This window comes from Syngnathoides biaculeatus, chromosome 8, assembly GCF_019802595.1.
Source record: "Syngnathoides biaculeatus isolate LvHL_M chromosome 8, ASM1980259v1, whole genome shotgun sequence".
Taxonomy (NCBI): Eukaryota; Metazoa; Chordata; class Actinopteri; order Syngnathiformes; family Syngnathidae; genus Syngnathoides; species Syngnathoides biaculeatus.
Genome location: NC_084647.1, coordinates 32,040,583 through 32,067,638, shown reverse-complemented (window position 1 = coordinate 32,067,638; position 27,056 = coordinate 32,040,583). Strand labels below are relative to the sequence as shown.

At 40.9% G+C, this 27,056-nt stretch overlaps 1 protein-coding gene across 3 annotated transcripts in view; it reads right to left on the bottom strand.

The window, feature by feature from the left end:
- Positions 1–2,730: 2,730 nt before the first annotated feature.
- vezf1b (vascular endothelial zinc finger 1b) overlaps positions 2,731–27,056 on the bottom strand; it is a 36,243-nt gene continuing 11,917 nt past the window's right edge. The window contains exons 3-7 of one of the 3 annotated variants that reach the window (XM_061827453.1): positions 20,934–21,003; positions 20,186–20,354; positions 9,170–9,211; positions 8,513–8,578; positions 2,731–6,845 (exon numbers count right to left, since the gene is read on the bottom strand). In XM_061827453.1, coding sequence (XP_061683437.1) covers positions 6,478–6,845; positions 8,513–8,578; positions 9,170–9,211; positions 20,186–20,354; positions 20,934–21,003 — 715 coding nt within the window. In that variant the 3' untranslated portion in view covers positions 2,731–6,477. The remainder of the gene's footprint in view (positions 6,846–8,512; positions 8,579–9,169; positions 9,212–20,185; positions 20,355–20,933; positions 21,004–27,056) is intronic. The other 2 variants (XM_061827454.1, XM_061827455.1) reach the window with 2 other exon arrangements.

Below are 27,056 nucleotides of genomic sequence, written 5' to 3'. Positions count from 1 at the left end.
ACTAGGTCATCAAAGTGGGGCAAAACAGTAGCCAGGTTTACACACACACTCTTTTGTTAGTCTGATTGAAGATTACTAGTCAACTGTTTACATACATGGCCAGTACGGTGTAGCAGCTGTACAGCGTTAGCCTTACAGTTCTGAGTTCTGGGGTTCAAATCCCAGCCCCACGTGTGTGGAGTTTGTATGCTCTCCCCGTGCCTGCGTGGGTTTTCTCCGGGCACTCAGGTTTCCTACCACATCTGCAAAAACATGCATAATTGAGGGACTCTAAATTGGCTTTACGTGTGATTGTGAGTGCGACTGTGGTCTGTCTCTATGTGCCTTGCAGCAGTTCAGAGTCTACCCCACCTTGTGCCTGGTGATACCCGGGATTGGCACCAGCACCACCGCGACCCTGGTGAGGATAAGCACCACAGAAAATGGATGGATTTTTACATATGATCTATTCTGGTTTATATAGTACATCTCACTACATTACAGTGGAATAGCTGTGTAACACATTCATATCGACATCTCTTCATTCATCAAGATGGAGTTCAATTGTATATCTAGGGGAGTGTTTTTTTTTTTCTTAAATACCACATAATCAACGCAGTAGCTTGATAAAAAAAATTACAAGGGACTACTGCCTTAAAGCTCCCACCCATATTTTGGCTCTTTGGAGCTCCATAGAGTGAAAATCAATTTTCTACAAAATATATATAAAAACAGGCGGCACGGTGGATAAGCTGAAAAGTGCTGGCCTCACAGTTCTGAGTTCTCCGGTTCAATCACGGTCCCGCCTCTGTGGAGTTTGCATGTTCTCCCCGTGCCTGCGTGGTTTTTCTCCGGGCACTCCGGTTTTCTCCACATCCCAAAAACATATAACATTAAATAGAGACTCAACATTGCCCCTTGGTATGATTGTGAGTGTGGCTGTTTGTCTTGATCTGCCCTGCGATTGGCTGGCAACCAGTCCAGGGTATACCCTGCCTCCTGCCTGTTGACTGCTGGGATAGGCTCCAGCACTCGCCGCAACCCTCATGAGGATGAGCGGCTAAGAAAATGGATGGATATATATATATATAAACACCTTTGTTTTGTCTTACGTGTCCAGGAAAGCCCCCTCTGACAGCTTCTTCTATTTGACAATATTTTGTATCTGCTTTCTCCATATTTGATTGGTTGCCTCTGTAAAGAAGACCCACTTGTGAAAACAGTTTTTGTTGTGTTGACAGCTCTGGCTCAGAAGCTGAGAGGAAGGCAGAGATCCTCACTCGTGACATATATAAGATAGAGGGAAGTATGAGCTGATTTCAGGGCTCTCGGCAAAAAAAAAACTTCTGGAACTCTGGAAATGAATTAATGCCATCTATTGCCACAGTATGACACTGGGTAAAGGCGATTGAAAAATTAAATTAATTAAATAAATAAAAATACATGTGTAAAATGTAATTCATGAAAACTATTGCTCAAGATGTTGAAATCAGCGTGCCTTTGCATGAATAGGGTGGGTAGTGGAAAGATGAGAGTTCAGAGCGGTGATCGCCTTTCAGAAAAAGAACGTATAGTAAGTAGGTTGCCGGTCAGTTCACTTTGCAAGAACAACAATTTTAACATATTTTGGTCTGATGACGCACATTGAGGGCGGCACGGTAGTTGACTGATCAGCACGTCTGCCTCACAGTCCTCAGGACCGGGGTTCAAATTCCACCACCCACTGTGGGGCATTTGCATGTTCTACCTGTGCCTGTGTGGGTTTTCTGCAGATATTTCAGCATCCTCCCACATCCCAAAAAAAATGCCTGACTGAAGACTATAGATTCCAACTGTACCCAAGCTCTTGCCGGAGGATAGCCAGGATCGGCTCCACCACGCCTGCAACCCCTGTGAGGACAGTGGTACAGAGAATTGATGAACTCTCATTGAAGAGGCTCTAATATTTTTTTTTCTCTCTCTTCCGAGCTCACCCTACATAGAAAAAATATATTTCATTGACTTCGTCAAGCTCTTCATTGGAAAGTTTTACTTTTTGAATTCAAAACAAATTATTTTCTCAACTTTGTTCCCTTGCTATACCACGACTCAGCTACTGTGGATTCGGTGTTTTGTAGAATTTTTCATATTCAGATTATGCATAATTCATCACATTTTTCATGTTTGTGGCAAAGGACTGAAATGCTTCAGTGGCATGAAAATTCATTTTTTCACAATTTGCACAAATCATGCTTACCAAGATATTTGTTTTAATTTATATTCAAAAATGTACCGTTTTTTTTTTACATCCAATTTCTACATTTTGGTAGCCCAGCTTTAAAGTGTGGATCAATATAATTGGTGTACCAGGAAATCACACAATAACAAATGTTCTGCACTGTCTGGAACACAAAATGTGATTGAAATGTGTTCATCTTAAAAGAAATTCATTTGTAATTCATCACAATTCATGTTTTTAAGTCCTGCCCTAAAAAATAATATACAATATTTCACTGCAGTCAGATAACACACAGGCAAACATAAATGTTTCCAAGTTTAATAGTTAAATAATGGAAAAAGAACTTTTGTTCATCTTTTGGCACGCACTCTGAAATAATCCTTTCATATCGATCTTCACAGAGGCACTTTGGTAACAAACAGGCCAACTGTGAGCCAGCGATGTACATGTCCAGTTATTGTGGAGAATTCTTAGCTATGGGGGTCAGTCCACCTTTGCCACTCAAAACACTTAATACGTATGTCGCAACATGGTCAGTTGACAATCATGTTTTACTTCTTTTATTTAGACAAAACCAAATAAAAGGCATATAAAACATTGCACATTTACACAGTTCTCCATTAACATTTAAAAAAAATGTAGGAATGTTTTACCTTTCTGCTAATCAGAAATTCTAGACTTTGTATGTACAAAACCTGTTAATAGTGTAATACAAAACGTTTTTATAAAAGATTTTTTTTCTTGCATGTGTCTGTCATAACTATTACTAATTCATCTTATCTAAACAGTTTGTACAAAGATATACATTCATTTGCCCCACCAAAGAAAACCGTTTATTGGGCAGCATAGGTGTTTTTAAAGCAACCTCCACCCCTCTCAGTTATTAAAACAATGCCAGTCTTCTACAACCCTGACTCATATCTGCCCTGTTTCATGGTGTTTCCTTAACTGGACAACTGTCACAATCATGTTTCATCAAATAAAATGTTAATGCCATAGTTTGGTTGTCAAACAGCTGTCAACATCTGAAAAAGGGTTCTTTTGGAGTATATTTCATCAAACGAGACCATGTGGAGGGGTCTTGCAGCGTATTTCAGGCACATTTGTTGATGGCCACTACAGAAAGACGTATGACAGCACATGTTCGATTTTACCCTAAATTTTTTGTTTTGTTTTCATGTCACTAATCATTCTAAAAAAAAAAAAAAAAAAATGTTCACCTTGAACCTATAATGGAGACACTTCGTCCACATGCAACATTGTAAATAAAAAATAATAGCTATTAAAGTAATACAAATTTCAAAGATCATAATGCCATTCCTCATTACATCACTTCTCTTCGGGGGCAGCTGACATGCATAATGAAATGAGGACATTTGGGCATTCAAAACAAGGAAATGTGGCCTGGGCAACAACAGACAAAGCCCTTTATCTTATTTCAATCAACTAAAATGCCCATTAAAGTACTACTTTCTTGTAGTGTTCATATATCCTTGTTTGCTGCAAGTGCTTCAGAGAACCTAAACTTAACTAAATCCCCAACTTCAAAGAGGCTTTTTTTTTTTTTTTTTTTTTTTAAATTGGTTTGGCCCAAACATGACACAAAGCCACAGAATTATTAAGGCTTGGACTAAAAAGCAAATTAGAACTGCAAAAAATAAGGATAAAAGTCGTGTTGGGGTATAGTTACAACTTTAGATGCTGCCTTGATACTTTGATCCTTTAGACTCATCATGAGATTCCAAATATGTAAAAAGCAACAACTGTCACAAAGGTTCATGCTGTGAGACAATAGGGTCAGTTACTAATGCAGTGTACTTGGGGAAAAAAAAACAACAAAAAAAAGAATGTTCTGGTTTTGTTAAAGTTTAAAATCAGTGGTTGAGAAGTTGAAAAACTGCTGTTTGAGCCTTGCCCTTGCTTCCTCTGACCTGAGACAAACATAACCTTCCAATTTCTAGGTTTATTTTGAAAACAAATCAATGCAAGGACCAACCAATAAGAGAGCAGTGAAGTGGGGCTACATTCAAATCTTGCTAGCAGCTTAAAAATTGTGTACTCAAGGTTGAAGAATTGCAACATGTCGAATAGCCTTTAAAGATTACTTTAACTTAGAAAACTTAACTGGCCACTTTACAGGAGCAATAAATATTCCTTTTCTATAAAGATAGCCAGGATAGGCTCCTGCACTCCCACGACCCTAGTGAGGATAAGCAGCTCCGAAAACAAATGGACAGCCTCAAATTTCAAGTTTCATGCCAACCTGAAAATAAGTTTGAAAAATTCAAGACATGAAGGAAGTTCACATCACAAAAATGCTGGTGACACTTTTTGAGAGTTGTCTTTGGAAAACTCAAAATAAACAGTACATTGGTGTGAAATCGTGTATTTACAGATAAAACTGGACTTTTTGAGCACACAGACTGTCTTGTCCAACAGGATAGTTGCCCTGCCACATCAAAGCAACCTCGAGTTTCAATTTATTACAGAAGAATCCGGTTCACTTATGCAGCTGGTGGAAAAAGACTTATCTATTGATCATTGCAAACGAAAGCCATATCAATGCTCGTGGATCTTCTTAGATTGTGGTGCAAAGTCAGACTGGCACTTCCAGAGATAAAAGGCTACAAAATAGTGTTTTATATTTACAAAAAAAAAACATATTTCAAGAGATTAATCTCAGTGATCTGAGTTTACCTTGCAAAATTTGGATCCTGTCTGTTGAAGTAAACATTCTAACATACCCAACAATTTTGGGCTTGCACATGTGCAACTAAGCAAATCTATTGACCTCTGCAGTGAAGAAAAAAAAAAAAGACACTGTTTGACCTCTCATAATACTGTGTTAAGGGTGAAACCCAGGAGACTTGCTTTCAGTTGAAAAAAAAAAAGTAACAAACATTTCTTGCTGTACCATGGATTGTGACATCCTCATAGACAGTACATTAAAACAATTCCAAATTGATGGCATCACATAAGGAACTAGTTTCCAGTCATTTAAAAATAGAGGAAGAATTGATTTTGAGTTGTTCTAACCAGCATCAGAACCATCACCGCACCCAAAAATATATAATATTACTATAATACTATAATGTTTGCTCTATGCCGTTTTCATTCACTTAAAATACATTAGCTACTAAATACTGATTAGTCATCTAAAATATTTAAAAACTAAAAATCTTAGGAAGAATGTTTCGCACCCTCTGGCAATACACCTTGGTATAAGATTTGTTGTAGCAAGGTGCCCAACATTCTATTTTTCCAATAGTGTACTTCCGCAACCCTGACGCTGCCATCTAGCGACTAAACAGAAATTGGGAAGGTGTTTAGACCTTTTCCGTGTGTTCACTAGGAATGCAGCTGCAATGTGCAAGCTACAAACTAGTTCTTGCTTTTATTTAAAAAAAAAAAAAAATACAAAAAAAGCCAATGATGGGTGAAAGTGTGACTGTTGACAATGTAATAATTACTGATATAAATTCATACAAGTGAATGTCTGTCTGCAAATACAATTAAAAGTAGTCTACCTGTGATAAAATCTAACAATATAAAATTGAGTTGACTGTGATGGATGCAATAATGATGGCATAGGTTAAAATACATGGAGCAATATTTAAATTACCTGTAACAGCTTCTAATGTTTTTTTGTCAGGAAGCAGCTGATTTAAAAAAAAAAAATTTCATTTCTCAATTTTTTTCATTTTCATTTAAATCAGTAATTCAAAAGGGAAATATGTTAATTTTAATATCTTTGGCATATGTTTGCTTATGTTTGGATTAGGAAAAAACAGTAGCCAATCTAACTGTTGTTGTTCTCCATTTGTCCCTTTTATAGATAAAAGTCCAAACTCCTCTGTTTTCTCAGATGAGGATCATCAAATTCAAACTCTGCATTTGCGTTTTCCTGTCAGGAGAGTTTTGTTTTACAAACTTATAGGGACGGTTTGGAGGTAATATTTGATTTACATATTGCATCAATGTGATGAATTCATTTGTCAGATGCAGAACATTGAGTTTATAACTACCAGGATCAAGATTTTCCCAAGTATTTTCCTCTCTTATAAATACAGTTAAGTTGCTGTTTTTTTTTAAATCACTAATTTATGCATATCCAAAATTAATGTCGGCTGTAGGGTGTGGTTGCATTATTTAGGACGGTATGCCAACTTCAGTGTTCAGTATTTCCCATCCACTGAAGAACACCATTTTACTAAACTTTGACAGGTTCATCAAATATTTGGCAGTTACATTTGCAACTGTTACTTAGCGACGAGAATAAACTACCAAGGAGGTGAGGATGGCAGGACTTGGGATAGAAAAGGCAAGCTCTCCATGGGCCTCATTGCAATGTTAAGTGGACCGGTGATATTCATGGGCATTGGGGTGGTGATGGCCACGGGGTGGGCGATATTCATGTGGGCAGTTGTAGGGATGTTGACAGAGGCCAGGTTCACAGGGCCCGTGATGGTGACAGGGTGCTGCAGGTTGACTGGGTTTGTAATGTTGACCGTGCTGGTGGTGATGTTCATCTGTGAGGCAATGGTGACCGGATTGCTGGCATTGCCACCACGGTTCATGGTCGAGGTAATGGCTGCCGAGATGGTGACTGGCGTTGTCGTGGCGGAATTGTTGTGCACGTTGCTGGCATCTATCGTAAAAAAAAAAAAAATAATAAATAAAAATAAATGCCCAGTCCTACATATGAATTTTCAGACATTCTAAAACATGTACAGTAATCGCAGATTCATCTTACATTCCTGAAAACCTCTGCAATAAATGAAATTTGCAATATATTGGCCAATTATTTATTTCATTACATTAGTATATAAAATAAGCTTCATATATACAATCTAGCGGCACGGTGGGTCAGCTGGTAAAGCGGACTGAGGTCTGAGGACCCGAGTTCAATCCCGGCCCTCCCTGTGTGGGGTTTTGCATGTTCTCCCCGTGCCTGTGTGGGTTTCCTCTGGGGACTCCGGTTTCCTCTCACATCCCAAAAACATGCAACATTAATTGGGCACTCTAAAATGCCCTTAGGTGCGATTGTGAGTGTGGCTGTTTGTCTCTATGTGCCCTGCGATTGGCTGGGAAACCAGTTCAGGGTGTAGCCTGCCTCCTGCCCGCTGACAGCTGGGATAGGCTTCAGCACTTCCCGCGACCCTCGCGATGAATAGTGGCTAAGAAAATGGGTAGATGGATATGCAATCCAATGTCAATATGTGGAATTCTATTGTGGTGCAGATATTTTATCTGTCCACTTGAGGTCAACATCCCCACAGTCTATACTAAAACATTATGCCTTTGCACTTGGGTGAAGCTCACAGCAGCCCAGATGGCAGACACGGAGAGAGGAGTCGGTTTCCTGCATTAAGCATTTGCACGGTTGCAATGTAGTCAACCAAAAGCATTATGGGAATGCAGAATTCATAGTGCTGTATTCAACTACAGTTACTGTAGTAGTGGAAAAACCAAGCAAAATGTTGCACTTTACTTGCTTTTGTTCTTGTCTATATTGTTATGAGTGTGTACATAAGCCATTTCTCAGGCTAGGTTTAGTATAGTAAACTCTGTGGCTTGTTCTGAACATAGACTTTCCAGTCATGTTCTTTGTATCCTCAAGCAATTTGGTGACTTACAAAATGTATAAGATATGACTTCGTAAGATGTCTTCTTCTCACCACAAATGACCTTTTGTGAGTCACTTTTGCCACATTAAAATCATTTCACCATCTATGTATGTATAAACACACACAGACACACACACGCACACATTAAGGCAGGGGTGTCAAACTCATTTTTGTCGCAGGCCACACTGTAGTTACGGTTTCCCTGAGAGGACCATTATGACTGTGAAACCATAAAAATATTTACTCGCCTCATCATATTTACGCATCAAATTACCTATTTTTGGAATTAGAAATCAATGGTCATGGGTTTTTCATCTACTGCTCATGTTTGGTTTAAAAAAAAAAAAAGCTTCAAATATCTCAGTCAATGGCAATTTGAAATTTTTGGACAGATTTTAACAAGAATAATGGAAGTTGATTTTTTTTTTTGCCTTCGCGGGTTGCATAAAATCATGAGTTTGACACCTGTTAAGGTGAGTAACTGCACTACACTGTCCTATACCCCCCCCCCCAAAAAAAAAGGTGGTGTATCTGAAATAATTGAACTGAGATATAGCGAGGGATTACTGAACAGTACAGTAAACCCACGTTCCAATAAGCTCCACCATTTTTTACCTGGGTCACTGGAAATGTAAATACATCATATCAACATTATACCAACTGTAGTAATATTGTTGGAGAAACCTACCTTTGTGAGAGTTGTCAATTAGGACTTGAAAGGAGTTATTTAAAATCTCTCCTACCGTCAAATCACCTAAGGGGTAAATTCAAAAAGCAGGATCAATAGACTAAACGGCTAAGTGTCTGATTGCTTAAAAGTTATCATTTTTAACAATACATTGGAAAAAAACATCCTCAGAACTATGTGTAGGAGGCTAGATGAACACAAAAATGCATGACTGTTAATAGGACTATCCGATTAGTTTACGGCAAGGATATTGTCAATGTCAACAAGTCTTGCCCAAGGAGCACCATGATTATCTCTTGGGGCATTTTTGTCCCAGTTTTATCTAAGATATAATATTGATTTCATACTGTTCAGACAAACAAAAAGTTAATAAGCCAATCTAATAAATGAAAAGATAGACAGGTAGTGTGCATCTAGCCTGCATGATGGTCCAGTTTCTGTATAATGCAAATCTACTGATCCTGCTTCATGAACTTTAAACCTAACAAAGGAACAATCATACATACTACAACCAGAAATCTTAATTCCACCAGTCCTCAGAGAAAACTCTTCTTCAAGGGAAAAGGTGCCACATGACTAAAAACTGGCCACTTGTGTTTGTAGTGTCTATAATAGCATGTTTCGGGTTTTTTGCTACCAACTACAGGACTGGATTACCTTTTCGTGGCCCAGAGTGGTTCCACTGCCAATCACTTAGGCCTATTCAAAAATACAGACACATCAGGGGTTACAAAAGCACAAGGCAACATTCCCATCATTTGGGGGCTTTGGTTGGCATAGGAAAGAGTACTAAACTGTTGTAAAAAGCTGTTTACCAAGGATGTGTTACAAGGCGGGATAGGGGGTTTAAGGAAAGTAAAATATGAAATCTTTATTTTGCTAATTGAGGGCCTAATTCAAGACATTGGAAAAAAAAAAAAAAAAAACATCCTACTTGCAGCTGGACACGGTCGTCCTTGCGTTCTGCCCCATATAGATTTCTCACACTGCGTCAGTGCAGTGAAAAGGCCTTAAGAGGAGTGTATTTGATTCAAGAGTTGTTCTGGAGAATTGTTCCCATCTAACTAACACACCAGGCACTCTAAACCATAAAAGGACTAATATAGAATAGTTACTGCTACAAGATGACAAAAATCAGGGCGGCATCTAGCAATTTGTAGCTCTTGGGTAAAAAAATTTACTTATCAAAAAGTCACATTTACATGTAGTGCTTCAGATTTTGACGCAATGTCCACATAAAATACTTGGAGTGCGGATTATCGGTGGCTCAACTGGTAAAGCGTTGGCCTCGCACTTCTGAGGCCCCCCCGTCTGTGTGAAGTTTGCGTGTTCTCCCCGTGCCTGTGTGGGTTTTCTCCGGGCACTCTGTTTTCCTCCCACATCCCAAAAACTCAACATTAATTGGACACTCTAAATTGTGTCCACGCAGGCACGAGGAAAATATGTGCCCTGCAATTGGCTGGCAACCAGTTCAGGGTGTACCCTGCCTCTTGCCCGTTGAACGCTGAAATAGGCTCCCCGCGACCCTTGTGAGGATAAGCAGATAAGAAAATGGATGGATAGAGTGCAGATTTTGTACATTGTGGTATTGTAGATTTACAATATTGCACTGATCTTACTCATTATGTACACAAAGGTGTTAAAGGGATGTAGTTCTTATTGTGGGAGGTTGGGGGGGGCAGAGGAACTCAAGATATTTAGAGATGTCTAATGGGAATGCTATCTGACAAAATTGATGTCCTCCAAGTTGCGGTTCACGGCACCCGAGAGGTGATGACTACATGTGCACATTTATCCTTTTATGGATCAAGCGGGAGGAATTAACCACTTTGTGCACTGTACTGTGGTACCTACTGATTTCTTCTTCAGGGCTCCGGACAGAGCACTTCTCTCCTTGTTGGACCCCGCATTGCGATTCTCTGAGGATTTTTGGCTAGCAAAGGTTGGTTTGAAACAAAAAAATTATGAAGCCTCAGAAACGTGCCTCTGTATGGTGTTGGTTGTCTTTACATGGAAAGTTTCCTAGATGGCAGGCGCACAGTTTTAACATGGATGAAAAAGGCCTTTTTTTTTGGTGAACTTAAAGCCTCTACGAGCATCTCCTTCTCTCACACAAACGAACGAACGAACGAACGAACGAACGAACGAACGAACGAGAGAGAGAGAGAGATAGAGAGAGAGAGAGAGAGAGAGAGAGAGCAGAGAGAGAGAGAGATAGAGAGAGAGAGAGAGAGATAGAGAGAGAGAGAGAGAGAGAGATAGAGAGAGAGAGAGAGAGAGAGAGAGAGAGAGGAGAGAGAGAGAGAGATGGGACTTAAAATAAAGAAAGGCATGTGTAAACGCAGCGCAAGCAGTTGCTCCTATGTAGAATTTACAAGTTTAGCTTGGCCGACCGGGTATGGGTGGTGTTTAAGGACATGTTGATTATGTGTGCTTAAAGGCTCTAATAAAGTCTTAAAGTGATAGATGCAATAAAGATCGTACAGGTTAAAATACATGGAGTAAAATTTAAATTACCTGTAACAGCTCCTTTGTCAGGAAGCAGCTGATTTAAATTTATTTTCGTTTCCCAATTATTATTATTTTTTTAAATAGATGATTCAAAAGGGAAACGTTAATTTGATTATGTTTGGCATACGTTCGCGTATGTTTAGATTTGGAAAAAACAAGTGAGGAATGGGCCAAAATACCAACAGCAGTAAAAACCTTGACGACTTATATAAAGCATTTGACCTGTCATTGCCAACAAATGGGTATAAAAGAAAATAGTGAAGTTTTTGCAATTAACCACTTATTTTCCACTATATTATTCTAATACATTATTCAAAAATCCTATATTCCTATATTTTTTTCCTTATTTTGTCTCTCATAAGTTTTATAAAATATACTTAACCTATTTAGAAATATTTTTTAAACGTACAAATTTCAACATTCATCTGGGACTCTAGAATGACTCTACTAACTCATCACACTATACAAACTAAAGCGGGAATTTTTAAGAATGAAAGTCCAATTATCCCTCTGCGTTGTAAATGTATACAAGCAGATTGACAGTGATTTTTTTTTAAATAAATGTATTTGCTAGTTCTACTAAGGACATATCCACAATAAAGAGAAAACAATTTGGAATTTAAAGTTAAGAAAATTAAGTATTTGAACACCAGCTATATTGCAAGTTCTCTCACTTAGAAATCATGGAGGGGTCTGAAATTTTCATCGTCTGTGCGTGTCCACTGTGAGAAAATCTAAAAAGAAAAATCCAGAAATCACAATGTATGATTTTTTTAACAATTAATTTGTGTGATACAGTTGCAAATACGTATTTGAACACCTATCAGCTACAATTCTGAGCCTCAAAGACCTGTTGGTCCGTCTTTAAAAATCCGCCTCCACTCCATGTATTATCCTGAATCAGATGCACATGTGTGAGGTCGTTAGCTACATAAAGACACCTGTCCACGCCATACAATCAATAAGACTCAAACTTGTACCATGGCCAAGACCAAGGAGCTGTCCAAAGACGCCAGTTTTCAACTCCACACGGCTGGAAATGGCTACGGAGAAATTGCCAAGCAGCTTGGTGAAAAAAGGTCCACTGTTGGAGCAATCATTAGAAAATGGAAGAAACTAAACATGACGGTCAATCTCAATCGGAGTGGAGGCCCATGCAAGATATCCCCTCGTGGGGTCTCAATGATCCTTAGAAAGGTAAGGAATCAGCCCAGGACTACACGACAGGATTTGGTCAATGGCCTGAAAAGAGCTGGGACCACCGTTTCCAAGGTGATACACTAAGACATCATGGTTTGAAATCATGTATGGCACGGAAGGTACCCCTGCTTTAACCAGCACATGTCAAGGCCCGTCTTAAAGGGCACTGCCATGAAATGGATGCTTTTTAGTATGTTAACAAAAAAAACGCAGCCAATATGGGCCCATGCGTTTTTTTAAACCACAAAACAGGATTTTGACATATACAGCTTTTTGCAACTCCCGCTATGAAAATTCTCTTGAAGGATTTGTTTTCGAGAAGAAGCAGGAAGTGACGTAAAGGACAGAAGCACCCCCAAGTGGACTTGATTGTTTCCATTAGTTTTACCTCTGGGAAGGTAGCTCGTTCCTTCGTGTTAGCCAAAATGCCGGCTCGTTGCATTGCTGGACATTGCTTGAACACTCGACCCGGTTCGTCGTGAAAAATGGATTGCACGGGTGCATAGGACAAGGGTTTCGTGGGTTCCAAATGACAGGTAGGTGTGCATACAGCTACTTAAAAAAAAAAAAAAAAAAAAAAAAATGTTTAGGGTGTCTCATAACGTAACAAAAGATCAACGTACGAAATGTGTCGATGTGCGCGTCGGACTGCGTGGGCTGCTGCGGGGCTTCGCCAGCGAAGGCTACGCTTCGGGCTCGCGGTGGCTCTGAAGAATGCAGCACCAATGCCTCACTCAGACGTGTTCAACGACAACGCAGTAAAGCGCCCCGCCTCGATGGTGTTGTTCATCGTGTACTGCAGCGGCTATGAACAATACCCTAAAGCAACATGGCTTAGTACTGCCTCACTCAGCTGTGTGCGACGACAACGCAGTAAAGCGCCCTGGCTCGACTGTGGTGTTAATCACTTTCTGCGGCGGCTATGAACAACCTCCTAAATCAGCACGGCTTGGCTCCGTGATCAGCCACCTCGGCGCCGAAAATGAGCCATACCGGCCGGCTGCGATGAGCCACAATGGCTCATCTGCGTCGCAGAAGTGGATCGGACGGGGAGGCGGTTTGGCCGTGATCGCATATCATCTGAATATGGCTCGAAACAATAGTGTAATATTGCCCTGGTAACTTCACTCGGTTGTGTGGTGGTCTCCTTTTCGAAAAGAGCTTCCATGTCAGAAGGGAGGTGTTAGTCTCCCATAGTAGGTGCACTGCATGTTTTCATTGGTGGTGTCATCCGGGTGACGTCACGGACGGAGGATGCAGCCAATATGGCGACCACTTGGATGTCGTAGAATGACTCTTCTGCAACTTTGCACATGGATGATGCACTTTCCGCTCACATTTTTTCGTATAGACATTGAAGTGAAAAATGTTATATGTATATTTCATTACAATATCTATTTTAGAATTTTTATAGGGATGACACTTGACCTTTAAGTTTGCCAATGACCATTTGTGTGATACAGAGGAGTCATGGGAGAAAGTTTAGTGGTAAGATGAGACCAAAATGGAACTTTCTGGTCATAATTCCACTAACTGTGTTTGGAGGAAGACGAATGATGAGTTCCATCCCAAGAACACCATACCGACAGTGAAGAATGGGGGTGGTAGAATCATGCTTTGGGGGTGTTTTTCTGCACATGAGACAGGATGACTGCACTGTATTAAGGAGAGGATGACCGTGGCCATGTATTGTGAAATTTTGGTGAACAACCTCTAAGTCAGAGCATTGAAGATGGGTTGTGGCTGGGTCTTTCAACATGACAATGACCCAAACCACACAGCCAGGAAAACCAAGGAGTGGCTCTGTAAGAAGCATATCGAGGTTCTGGCTTGGCCTAGCCAATCTCCACACCTAAACCCAATAGAAAATCTTTGGAGGGAGCTGAAACACCGTGTGTCTCAGCGACAGCCGAGAAAATTGTCTGATCTAGTGAAGATCCGTGTGGAGGAGTGGGCCAAAATCGCTCCTGCAGTGTGTGATAACCTGGTGAACTACAGGAAATGTTTGACCTCTGTAATTGCAAACAAAGGCTAGTGTACCAAATATTGACATTGGCTTTCTCAGGTGTTCAAATACTTATTTGCAACTGTGTCACACAAATTAAATCATGAAAAAAAATAATGAAAAAAAAAAATCATACATTATGGTTTCTGGGTTTTTCTTTTTAGATTATCTCTCTCACAGTAGACATGCTACTACAGTAAAAATTTCAGACCCCTTCATGATTTGTAAGGGGGAGAACTTGCAATATAGCAGGGTGCTCAAGTACTTATTTTCTTCACTATATTTAACGGTCACTAAAACACTGAAAACTAACTGAATTTAGCATTACACTGCATAAACAATGATCAAACCCCTCTCCTTATATTAGCTTGCATCAAATTATCTTGTAGTTTATATCTCAATAAGGAAGTGACTTCCTGCTTTTTTTTTGTCTGGGGGTTGCCACCACAGCGAGTGACATGATTTATCTGATGTAACCTATTCACAACCCGAGCACAACAACGTGCAGGTGCTGCCAAGTGGTAATCAAGCAGCGCACACGAGGAAGTGGCACACGGCCAAGCCCCTGCCCGCCATGGCTACTTTCAAACTCCCGACTTAACTTTGTGCTTGTGCAGCTAACTCGCTGCGACAGGGCTGTGGAGAACCACGCCCGATTTATTATGTTGTGTGAAAATGTTCGGCTCGGCTGGAATTTTAGGGTCGGTCAAGAAATCGGAACCACTAGCTTTTTTTTTCTTCCCCCAAATCCCTAAGCTACTTTCATTGTGACAGCAATAGTCAAGCAGCATTCTCACAGGAGTTGCCAATATTTAATACGTCTCCTTGTGTGCCTTTTCTGTAATCTGCCGTCAGTGAAAAGTGTACCACAGAGAGTAAATATGCAGATAATTTGGCAAAGATATGCAATGTCTCAAACTCCTTGGCGTGTAATTTAGTAAACTAATGGTTCCTCGTAAGCCCTCGCACTCCACTTATACGTTCGTGTTCGTACTGTGACACGTTAAATAGAAACTACCAAGAAGGCACACAACCAGGTAAATCCTGAAGCTGACAACAATCGCCAGTTGAACTAAGCTAGTTATCACGAGTTGAAATTCAAAGTCAGCCAGCACTCAAACATAAAATAAATTACCTCTAGGTGTGAATGTGAGTGCAAATGGTTGTTTGTTTCTATGTGCCCTGCGAGTGGCTGGTGAACAGTTCGTGGTGTGCACCATCTTTTGCCCAAAGATTGCCGGTATAGACTCCAGCATGCCTGTGACGCAAGTGAGGATCAGCGAAACGGCTGATGAATGAATGAACAAAGCAAAAAAAAAGTGTGCGCGCACACGCACAGTGGAGCTCCCAGCTTGAATGGCGTTGTATGCAGGACCCTCCATAGCTGTAAATATTATTTGAGAAAATCTTCAAAGTAATTGTTGTATTGTTGTAGTCTATTTAAAAAAATAAACTTAATATTTTATATGTATTTTACAGTGCCATAAAGCAACAATGCTCAAGGTTATGTGTTATTTTATATGGTTGGAAATAGGCTTCAGAAAATGTTTTATAGAATCAAGTCATGATTATATCTTATCACATGAGCGAAAGTTAACTATCATGTTTTTTCTGCATCAAATTAAAGGTCGTATCGCTCCATACTGAATTGAATCGTATCAAATCATTCTTCCCATAAGGATATTGTTTTTGAATCAAATTACCACCTGTGTATCTAGATATGTATCAAATGGGTCTTATGCTAGAAATTCCCAACCCTAATACGAATCAACTTGTCTTTCATCGTCAATGTCGCTCTGTCTCCACCAAAAATAAGGATATTGGCCTCCGAGTTCCGATACTTGTGTGTATTCTCTTTAAACCCTCATCAAGTCAAGAGAGTTGTGTTCAACAAGGGAAAGCCAGCTATTTGGATTTTTGTCATCGCATTATGATGACAGTGATGGCTATGATTATGTATTGATTAATATTCATATCCAGTTACTTCAACTTAGTCAGTTAAATAGCTTTGTTATCTTCCCAATTATTTATGCTGTCATTGACATTAAATACTAAAGTTTTTACAACATTAAGGTTACAAGTTACTTAACATAATTCAGAACCCACAATCATACTGGCTCTACCACCTTTACATTACATTACAATTATTGGGGGATGAGGAGACAGACATAAAACAGCATTTTAAAACTATTTACAGCACCTTTCTTGCAGAGGAAGTGGCATCACAAATAGTGAAGTTGATTCCACAGTTATGCACTCCCACCCCATGCTGTCATACTCGAGTACTCAACTTGCCAACAAATTAAATGGGATGGATGGTGCCCAACAAACACACTCCTATATAGCGATCATTTCATTTCAGGTAGGAATTATGCTTCTCAATCTCAAATTATCAAGAAGTATGTATAATGCCAAGTTGACTCATTTGAGAACAATGCCTATTTAAAAAATATATTAAATCATCTGTCACAGAGAGGTTTACAGAGATAAGCGTGTGGAAGCAATACGCTTCAGTGTCCTGTCCTAACTTTTTTCAAATTATAGTTAATGAATGCAAGTTTGTGCAAAACCAGGGGTCATTTATTTATTTATTTGGATCTTGTAAGTAAGTTTCTTTCAGCTTGTCCTTTTCGGGGTCGCCACAGCGTGTCATCTCAGATGAACGCATATACAAGGTGCATACTCAGTCGGACCCAAAAAATTTAAGGGCGTTTTAGGGCCATTCTTAGGGGTTGACACGAAAAATTTAAGGCTGACACGTAAAAAATTTAGGGCCGACACAAAAAATTTAGGGCCATTGTGGGAAATCAAGAGTAAGGCAAAAAGACTCACCCAATGGTGCCATCGGGTGTTTTTGGTTCATCAAAGGTTCCAGTACCTCAGTACCTGTGACAGTGATCACCTGTCGCTCCTTGTGGTAGTTCTCATTGATATGATCATTGTCAACGTCTTCACATAACAGTATACAGAAAAACTGATTCTAACTACAATTGCAACTATATACACAAATGTCTTCTACTGATGTCTGTCTCAGCACCCCTACTCGAGCTCCTTGAGTCTACCCAGTGCCTCCTCTATTTGCTGCTGTAGAGGTGCCAAAGAGGCTCTCTTGTCCTTTGCTCTGCCTCTGAGTGCATTGGCCTCAGTGATAAACCTCAGCTTCCTCTTTTCTTCTGCCTGCTCACACAGCCTGTCAGCCTTCTCAATAAGCGTAGATATGTCAGTCTCTATTCTGGCTTTTTTGGCTTTGAGGCAGTAGAGATGAAAAGTGGGCAGCGATGCCAAATGAAGCCAGGTACAAAGTCTTCCTTTCCCCACAGTGGTAGTTTTTAGCAATGTCACTGTCTGGGAACATGACTGCAAACACTTTCGAATTATTTTCACAAGATTTGTAACTGTAATGGCTGCAGATCACTTTTAAAGTCCACACAATCTCTGCCTTTAACGAGTCCGCCTTAGTGTATTGAACTATGTTCATAGAGCCTGACTTCTGGCTGGTTGAAGTCGATGGCTGGACAACTGTAGGTGCGCATTCACTGCTAGTACCACTGCCTTTATATTTTACAAACAGATTCATACCAGCGGAAGATGAGAGAGTCTTCGCCAAATCAGCGTGTCTCCTTTTTTTCCCCCCGGTGTGATTCCAGCGCTTTGACACCACTCTTTCCTAGCTGGTAGCTCTGCTTGCACAGATGGCAGTAAAACATGTGCCGATCTTTTGCATCTCGACGAACCCAGCTTCCAAACTCCTTACTTTCAACCGAAGCATCTTGAAAAATGCACTTCCCCATGATACAAGTTGGATCGATGAAAGACGTAACGAAGACGAAGTGAAATGCCGACTCACGGAAACGAACAATGGAATATCGACGACAAGATGGCGACTCGTTGTCAACACGGTGACTTCCGTTGACAATTTTCGTCTGTTTTGACGCCAGACGGATCGCTATTTTTTTTTTTAAAAAAACGATTTTTTTTTTTCGGGAGAATTTTGGCGGCCTTTTTAGGGGCTTGACTGGTTTTCGCAGATTTTAAGGACTTTTAGGAGCCCCTAAATGCACCTTTGAAAATTTAGGGGATTTTAGGGACTTTTAGGGACGCGTGCGAACCCTGATATATATGTTTGGTACAATTTTTACGCCGGATGCCCTTCCTAACGCAACCCTTCTCAGGGAGTGGAGGGGCCAGTGGGATATGAACCCACAATCCCTGGTTTACCAAACCAGTGCTCTAACCACTGAGCTACTCTTTTATGTGGATTTATTTGGATCTTGTATCTATACATTATTGTGTATGTGCTAGCTGGCGCCGCTCCCTCCCTGGTCCCACAGATATAAAATGTGTGGTCAACAAGAGAACTGTCACCTGTTCATTACAGTTCAAGCAACTGCTCCAATGCAGAGAACCATGCGCAGAGTGAATTTTGTTGTCAAGTCTCTTTTGACAACCACATGGCAATAGAGCTCATGCACGTGACGTCACCATTAACCCGCCATAATGCCGGTCAAAAGGAGCAGCTCGACAGTGTGGGGGACATTGAACCGGAGCAGTATATACACAATGCCCAAGACTTGTTGTGCTGTTGGTTGTTACAACAGACGAGACAGATATTCAAAGAGAATTCTACGGAATACCAGCTGAAAAGATGAGAAAAAAAAAAAATCGATCGATTTCGGCAATTTAACATGATGGATGGTGCCCAACCAAATACACACGACTGTGTAGCAATCACTTCATTTCAGGTAGGATTTATTCTTCTTAATCTCAAATTCCCAAGAAGTAGTTATCATGCTACATTGGCTCATTTAAGAACAATGTGTTTCCAAAAAGAGTCGTCTTACATAGAAGCGTATTGCGGCCACACAAAATTTGGTAAACACCTCCAACAGATTTTTTTTTTTTTTTTAAATATGCATTGTTTTCAAATGAGTTCAATGCGTATTCAAAGAAGAAAAACCATAAGTCACAGTGATGTTTACATAGGTTAACATGTGGCCACAACACACTTCTGTGTATGGGGGCTAAAGCCTATCCCAGTGTTTTTTTTTTTTTTCTTAAATACGTATTGGACTCACTTGAGAACAATACATATTTTAAAAAAAAAAAGTGTCACTGAGAAATTTACCCAAGTTTAACGTGTGGCCACAACATGCTTCGTGTACGCAGGAGCCAACTCGTCTCCCCCCCCCCATTCATAGTTAATGAATGAGAGTATGTGTAAAACTAGGGGTCATTTATTTAAATATTGATATTTGTATTGAAAAAATCTGAGTGGCTCCATCACTATGTGGGATTTATTCTTGATTAAAAACAGATCCAGCAACGAAGTATTTGTATGTGTCCAGACTTATACGCTTTCAAACTCTTCCATGTTAAAATAGACGACTTACTCACCAGATATATGTGTAGATCCAGTTGTCCAAAACAAGCAGAAGCGGGTTAACAGTCCACTTTCTTATTGGCGAAAACATCAGACTTCGGCATTAAATATGGGTTCTCTATGCTAAGTGTCTCTAATTTTTCAACGCATCTTCATTTATCATCATCTTCTAAAGGTTTGACGGAATCTGACAAAACTCTCGGCGTCATACTATAAGACGTATTTTTGTGCCATCTCCAACCGACTTATCATTGGAGAATGCTTTGCTAGACCGTCAATATGGCCAGTCACGTGACTTTGGTGTCATAGGTTCTATACAACAAGGCCCGGTAAAACAGGGTTGCAAACCATGTTGAATGTTATTATAGTACGTGCCGTACAAAAAAAAAAAAAAAAAAAAAAAGACTGTGGGCCAAATTTGGCCCAGGGTCCGTAGATTGGACACTGCCCACTGCATGGGGTGCGTCTAATAGGAAGCCCGTATCTTCAGAAAACGTACGAGATGTATAAACTGCAAATATAGTTCAGGATTACAATTCAAGTCAGAATGGAATCGTGAGAGTTGAAAACAGCCCACCTTTATTGTTACATTGATTGCTGAAGCTGGCCTGACCATGAGTCTTGAGGTGACTTGTAATGTAGGCAGCACTTAGCATTTTGCCACAGATGTTACAGGTGACTTTGCCTTCATGTCTGATCATGTGGGAGCGTAGACGGTCTTTGGTAGCGAAAGCAGATGTACAGGCCTAAAAAAAAAAAAAAATGTAAAAAAAATAAAAATATGTAGCTCCCCCCAAATGATTACGTGCTTATAGAAATGCTAGATAGCTCATGCATGCAAAAAAATATACACAAAAACTTAAAATAATAAGTTACCATATTTTCCATTTAATTACTTAAGAATACAGATATCATTGGAAACTTTGACTTTCAACACTGTTCAATATTCATAAAGCAGAGGTTCGAGAATGCGCATTCATTAATGATAAAGCAAGATATATCAAAAATCGGGAAAGTGATCACAGTAAAGTCATCTCAATTGTAACCGAATCGAAGCATGGTGACTAGCGTTTCCATCATTAAGGTAAATATTGCACATCCTAATTTCTTATATACGTTTTTTTTTTTTTTTTTTTAAAAGATTCGCGAGTGTTCAAAATGCAAACATTGATTTGAAGTCAATACAACGGTCTAAACTGGTTTGGACACTTTCTCATGCTGGTAAAGGAGAAAGTGGCTAAATGTGTGAATTCTATACTGAAAAATTAAAATTAAATGTGAAATAAATAAAAAAGGCTTTTAATTATGGCATTGGCATCAGTTACCGTTACTTGGCACTTGAAAGGCCTCTCTGAGGAATGGACATGCTTGACATGACAGCTTAGGTGATCAGGCCTGCACAAAAAAATGGAGACAAAGAAGGCAATTGAGCGATCAATGGTGTTAGCAAAAAGTAAAACCAACATTACATGACAAAAATAATGGGTGCTACCTTACTGTAATTAAATTACTTTGTGATTTAATCACACAAAAACTTTAGAGCATGATTTGACAGGATGTCTGCATGTTCACTTACAACTGTTTTAGCTAGCAATAGCTTGGTAGGCTATATAACATTTTGGTGCCCACTTGTGAGCGGTATCATATTAAAAGTATGTGAACATGCCTCAAGCAAGCCTGAAGCCAATGTAATCTCCTGAGCATTGGTGACCACCAACACATTTCCCTCCTTGTCTTTTTTTTATGACCACATGGTGTGATCCAAGATTGTCATCTCCTTCGTAACAGGTGTATCCGCTCGCGTTTGAGTTGACAAGATGAAGCCCAAGGATTGTAAAAACCGGTTTGCGGCGGTATCAAAATAGATTTTATTGCAGCCATCTGACAAATTGCAGTCGTGACCAAATTTGTCTTGTAGGCTGATGCACATTCTTCACTCGCACACCGCTGAAAAATTTCAAATATCATAATATTGCTGAACAACAGTATAAATGACACCATGATGTGAAATTGTCATACTGTTTCATCTCAACTGGTGCCAGTCTGCCCTATTAGTATTTTTTGTGCATATTACAGTCACGTCCATAAGTATTGGGACATTGACATTACATCATTTTGGGTCGAAAAACTAGTACACTGGATTTGAAATGAAAGACTCATCTTTAATTTGAGTATTTACATCCAAATCAGGTCATCTTTGTAGGATATTAGGAATTAAAGTTTGTATGGTATGTGTGCCTTTCACTTTTTAGGAGACCAAAAGTCATGGGACAAATTAACAATATATCAAATGTTTAGACTCCAAAGGAATCGCAACCAAGTAGTATGAGTAACACCTGTGAAGACTGAAATGCAAAAAAAAAAAAAGTGGGATTTCAGCCCTGGTGATATTCTGGTAGGACTACTGTAACTGTCTTTAAAGTTCCCAATATGTCCGTGGGGGAATTTCCCTTTACTTTTGCCTTTTGCAATTGAAATGCATGGTCAACGTGCTTATAAAGCCCAGGTGTCATCCCTATAAACATTCGAAAATAGATATTGAAATGAAAAATACATAATACTCACTTCAATGTCTATACGAAAAAATAAATATAAGCGGAGAGAGTGTCATCCATGCGCAAAGTTTCAGAAGTGTCATTCAACATCCAATTTGTCGCCATATTGGCTGGATCTACTGCCTGTGACCTCACCCAGGACATTCGCCATTGAAAACGCGCTGTGGCCCCTTAAGACACAGAAGCTCTTTTCGTAGAAGAGAACATCTCACATTCGAGTGAAGTGTCCGTGGGCAATATCACTTCTAACTAATAACAGACTCCCAGACAGTATTTATGAGGCAGCCCGGCCGAAGCCGTGCCTCGCGGACGAGCACGGCCTGGCCGGCGGCTCGTTCGTCCTTCTACTATGAGACACGGAAGCTGTTCTGCCCCAAGTGTTTAATATGTTAAGAAGATCAATTTTATTAGAAAAGATCTGTTTATGTTGTTAGTTTTGAGAGTGCATTGCTGAGCTTTTATTTTGAAACTGTAGAATACAGGAAGTAGGAAGCGCTGAGCAGAGCGAAAAAAACTTAAAAAAAAAAAAAAAAAAAAAAAAGCATGTTCAACAGTTGAAAGATGTAGCACGTTGAAATCAGCTTATTCCTGTGCATGAATCCGTCAGAAAGCAATGGCTGTGAGTAATTTATGTTCTTTACATGTTTCAGAAGTATTGTTAGTAACTTTAACAGTATCTTCGTGCATATTTGTGAGGTGCACTGATTTAGTAACTTCACGTGTTCATTCTGATGAGATAGCTAGCAGCAGTATGTGTATCTGCTACTCACTTCACTAGAATGCTGTTGCTGTTTGTGCTTAGACTTACTGAATGTGAATGTTTAATTCATATACTAACGGAAGATGTTTATGCTCCATACTGATTTGACATTGCAGTCTATTTAGTATGTTTCGTATTTCTTTTTCTAGTTTCACTCCATTTTCATTGTGTCACCCGACTTGACCTGTTAAGAAGTCATTAAAGGAGCAAGCACGGTCACTTCCTGGCTCTTGAAAAGGAGTTTGGCTGGCTGTTTATTCATGTTAGCATTTTGGAAGTAAAACACATGAAAAGAACAGTACAGTGAAAAGCCAGTGAATCAGAAGGATTCGTCTGCCACAGTTATGGAAGCACAAGCAATAAAAAGGGAGGAGAAAGCGGCATCAGTGTTCAGCTTCAACTCCAAAGGCACTTCCAAGTCTTCAGTAGTTAGTGCTGCTGCTGCTAGAGCTAGAGCTAAAGCCGAAGCTGCACACACCAGAGCCACATTCACTCAGAAGGAGTTAGAACTGAAAAGACAGAGCTAGATTGGATTTGGTAAAGGCTACAATAGAAGCGGATTTAGAAGCACTAGGACTGGAAAAGGCAGCTGCTGCTGCTATTGTAGAGGCTGAAGTTTTAGAAGCTGCAGCAGGACCAGAATATGAGGATAGGTGCAGCGCCAGGAGTCGCATCTCATTGCAGATAACATGTCAGCGTACAAAGGCATATGTGGAACATCAGGCTCGAGCCAGCTTTGAAACTGCATCGTCTGTGGATATAACTCCTCATTGTTTTAAAGAAGCGTCGCCAACAAGACAGCAGGAAGCTCCTGAATTAACCCCTGCACACAACTGTGATCCCACGCCTACAAGGAACACACAGCAAAGTGAGTACTTATCAGCACCTCAGCCTCAGACAAGCCTGTTTAAGCGCTCCAACCCACACTCTCAGCCTCTCAGCTCGCAACCTCAGAACCCCCAGTCCTCCTTTAAAGCCTATCAGGAGCAGAGCTCTCCCTCATTCAGTCATGCTAGCCAATCAAACCACTTCATACAGAGCAACCCACAGCATTCTTCTTCTGCTCCAGCCGCTAACATGATAGACTTCGTTAGGTACCTCGCCCGCAGAGAGTTGGTAACCACGGGGCTCACTAAATTCGATGACCAGCCTGAGAGCTACAGAGCATGGGAGTCCTCTTTCCTTAACGCCATTCAGGGCTTAGAGTTGACAGCCAGTGAAGAGCTGGACCTCCTGGTAAAATGGCTGGGAAAGGAGTCATCTGAACATGTTAAAAGAATACGTGCTGTCCACATCACCAATCCTCACGCTGCTCTTGAATTAGCCTGGACAAGACTCCAAGAATGCTATGCTACCCCTGAAGTGATTGAGAATGCTTAATTCAAACGATTGGACAATTTTCCTCGGCTAACCTCCAAAGATAACATCTAGCTAAGAGAACTTAGCGATCTGCTCTTGGAACTATTCTCAGCCAAGCAGGATGGCTATCTACCAGGACTGAGCTACCTTGACACTCCTCGAGGGATTAAGCCAATCGTGGAAAAGCTGCCACCAAACTTACAGGAAAAATGGCAGTCTGCTGGCTCAAACTACAAAGAACGGTACAGAGTGTGTTTCCCTCCTTTCTCGTTTTTTGTTGACTTTGTCAGACGTCAGGCAAAGGCCAGAAATGACCCAATCTTTGTGATGGTGAGCAGTAACCGCAGCCATTACCATAGTGAAAGATCCACAACCAAGCATGATAGTGCTAGGACAGCTGTGTTTGTGCATAGAACAGATGTGTCAACAACAGATTCAAGCTTGTTACACAAAACATCTACTGACAAGAAAGGTAGTGATGACCCAACCAAGTACTGTCCAGTGCACAATAGGCCACATCCTCTGGAAAAATGTAGAGCCTTTAGAATGAAGCCGCTAATGGAACGCAAAAGGCTGCTAAAAGAATACAGATGTTGTTTCAAGTGCTGTTCTCGTACTCATGTGGCTAGAGAATGTCCAGCAGAGCTGAAATGCAATGAGTGTGAAAGCAATCAACATTGCACTGTCATGCACCCAGACACTGTTGTCTCCCCTGCACCATCTCCTCCGACAGAATAAGACGTGGAACAGCAAAACAGCTCTCCTCCGGAAGTTACCTCCAGGTGCACCAAGGTCTGCGGCGAAGGTCTCCCACCAAGGTCCTGCGCCAAGATATGTTTAGTCCGGGTTTTTCCCCAAGGACAGCGAGAACGCTCAATCAAGATGTATGCCATCCTCGACGACCAGAGCAATCGATCACCGGCCAGGTCTGAGTTTTTTAAGCTGTTTGACATCCAAGGGGACCATACACCTTACCTGATGAGGACCTGTGCTGGAACTACGGAAATGACTGGGAGAAAGGCTGTTGGTTTTCAGATCGAAGCATTGAATGGTGAAGTGTGTTTGGACTTGCCTCCGCTCATTGAATGTAATTAAGTTACAAACAACAGATCAGAAATCCCTTCTCCAGAGATCGCTCACTCCCATGCTCACTTGAGATCCATGGCACCTCACATCCCAAAGATCGATCCTAAAGCACAGATCTTAATCCTACTGGGGAGAGACCTCATACAAGTTCAAAAGGTGAGAGATCAAATCAATGGACCCCACAACGCTCCCTTTGCCCAGAGTTGGGATTTAGGATGGGTTATAGTAGGGGAGGTTTGCATCGATAGACCATACAAGTCCACTGTATCAGTCCTTAAAACCCATGTCCTACAGAATGGACGCCCATCTTTTCTGATGCCCTGCCGGAAACACATCAGTGTGAGAGAGAGAGTAGGCTACGGCGGGGAGCACAGACAGTCTATCTCCGCACAGCTGACAACATATCCTGCGTCTGGTGTTACTGCAAAAGATAAACTCGGACGAGATGTGTTCGTGAGAACGGAAGATTATAACAAACCTGCCTTGTCCTTCGAAGATGAGACCTTTCTGGAGATCATGCAAGCAGAGTTCAAGAGAGATGAGCAAAACAGTTGGATCGCTCCTCTACCATTCAGAACACACAAACCACACCAACCAGAAACACCCAGATACTTTGAGCTGGTGGATCCTGAGGAAGATGTGGATGTGAGGCCTCAGCTGACCACTCTTGTTACTTCGCTCAGAGAAAGTGAACTCACCTCAGAATGATTCCAACGGTTCTCGACCTGGGAGTCCTTGCTGAGAACAGTTTCCTTCTTGATCCATCAGACTCGCTCACACAGGACAAACTCAACAGTTACATGTAAAGGATGGCATCAGTGAAACCAACCTCACACTCCAGAAGAGTTAGAAGCGGCAAAGATCGTCATAATCAAAGCTGCCCAAAGAGATGCTTATCCAGAAGAGTGTGTCGCACTACTAGAGAACAGGGCCATACCAAACTCCAGCACGATTCTGAATCTCGACCCTTTCATGTGTGATGGTCTCCTGCGAATAGGAGGACGTCTGAGACATGCTTCAGTCAATCCTGAGGTCAAAAACCCAATCATTCTCCCGAAACAAAGTCACGTCTCAAGATTGCTTGTGAGTCATCACCGTGCGAAGGTGAAACACCAAGGACGGCAGTTCACAGAGGGAGCAATCAGGGCTGCTGGTCTGTGGATTGTTGCTGGCAAAAGATTAATAGGCTCAGTTCTTCATCGCTGTGTCACATGCTGCAAGCTCAGAGGAAAACTTGAGACACAAAAGATGGCTGACCTCCCTTCAGAACGTCTGAGCTCATCTCCACCATTCACGTATGTAGGGTTAGATGTTTTTGGACCCTGGAATGTGATCAGTCGACGCACAAGAGGCGGAATGGCTCAAAGTAAGTGATGGGCTATACTTTTTACATGTATGAGCACCAGGGCTGTACATGTGGAAGTTATAGAGTCCATGGATACTGCCAGTTGTATCAATGCCCTGCGAAGGTTCTTCGCCTTAAGAGGGCCAGCTAAGCAGCTGAGATCGGACAGAGGCACGAACTTTGTGGGAGCCAGCTCTGAGCTGTGTATGGAATGAGCTGATCCAGGTCAAGCCTCCACTCTTAAGTTCCTCCACGAGAATGGTTGTACCTGGGAATTCAATCCCCCACACGCATCCCACATGGGAGGAGTCTGGGAGCGCATGATCGGCATAACCCGAAGAAT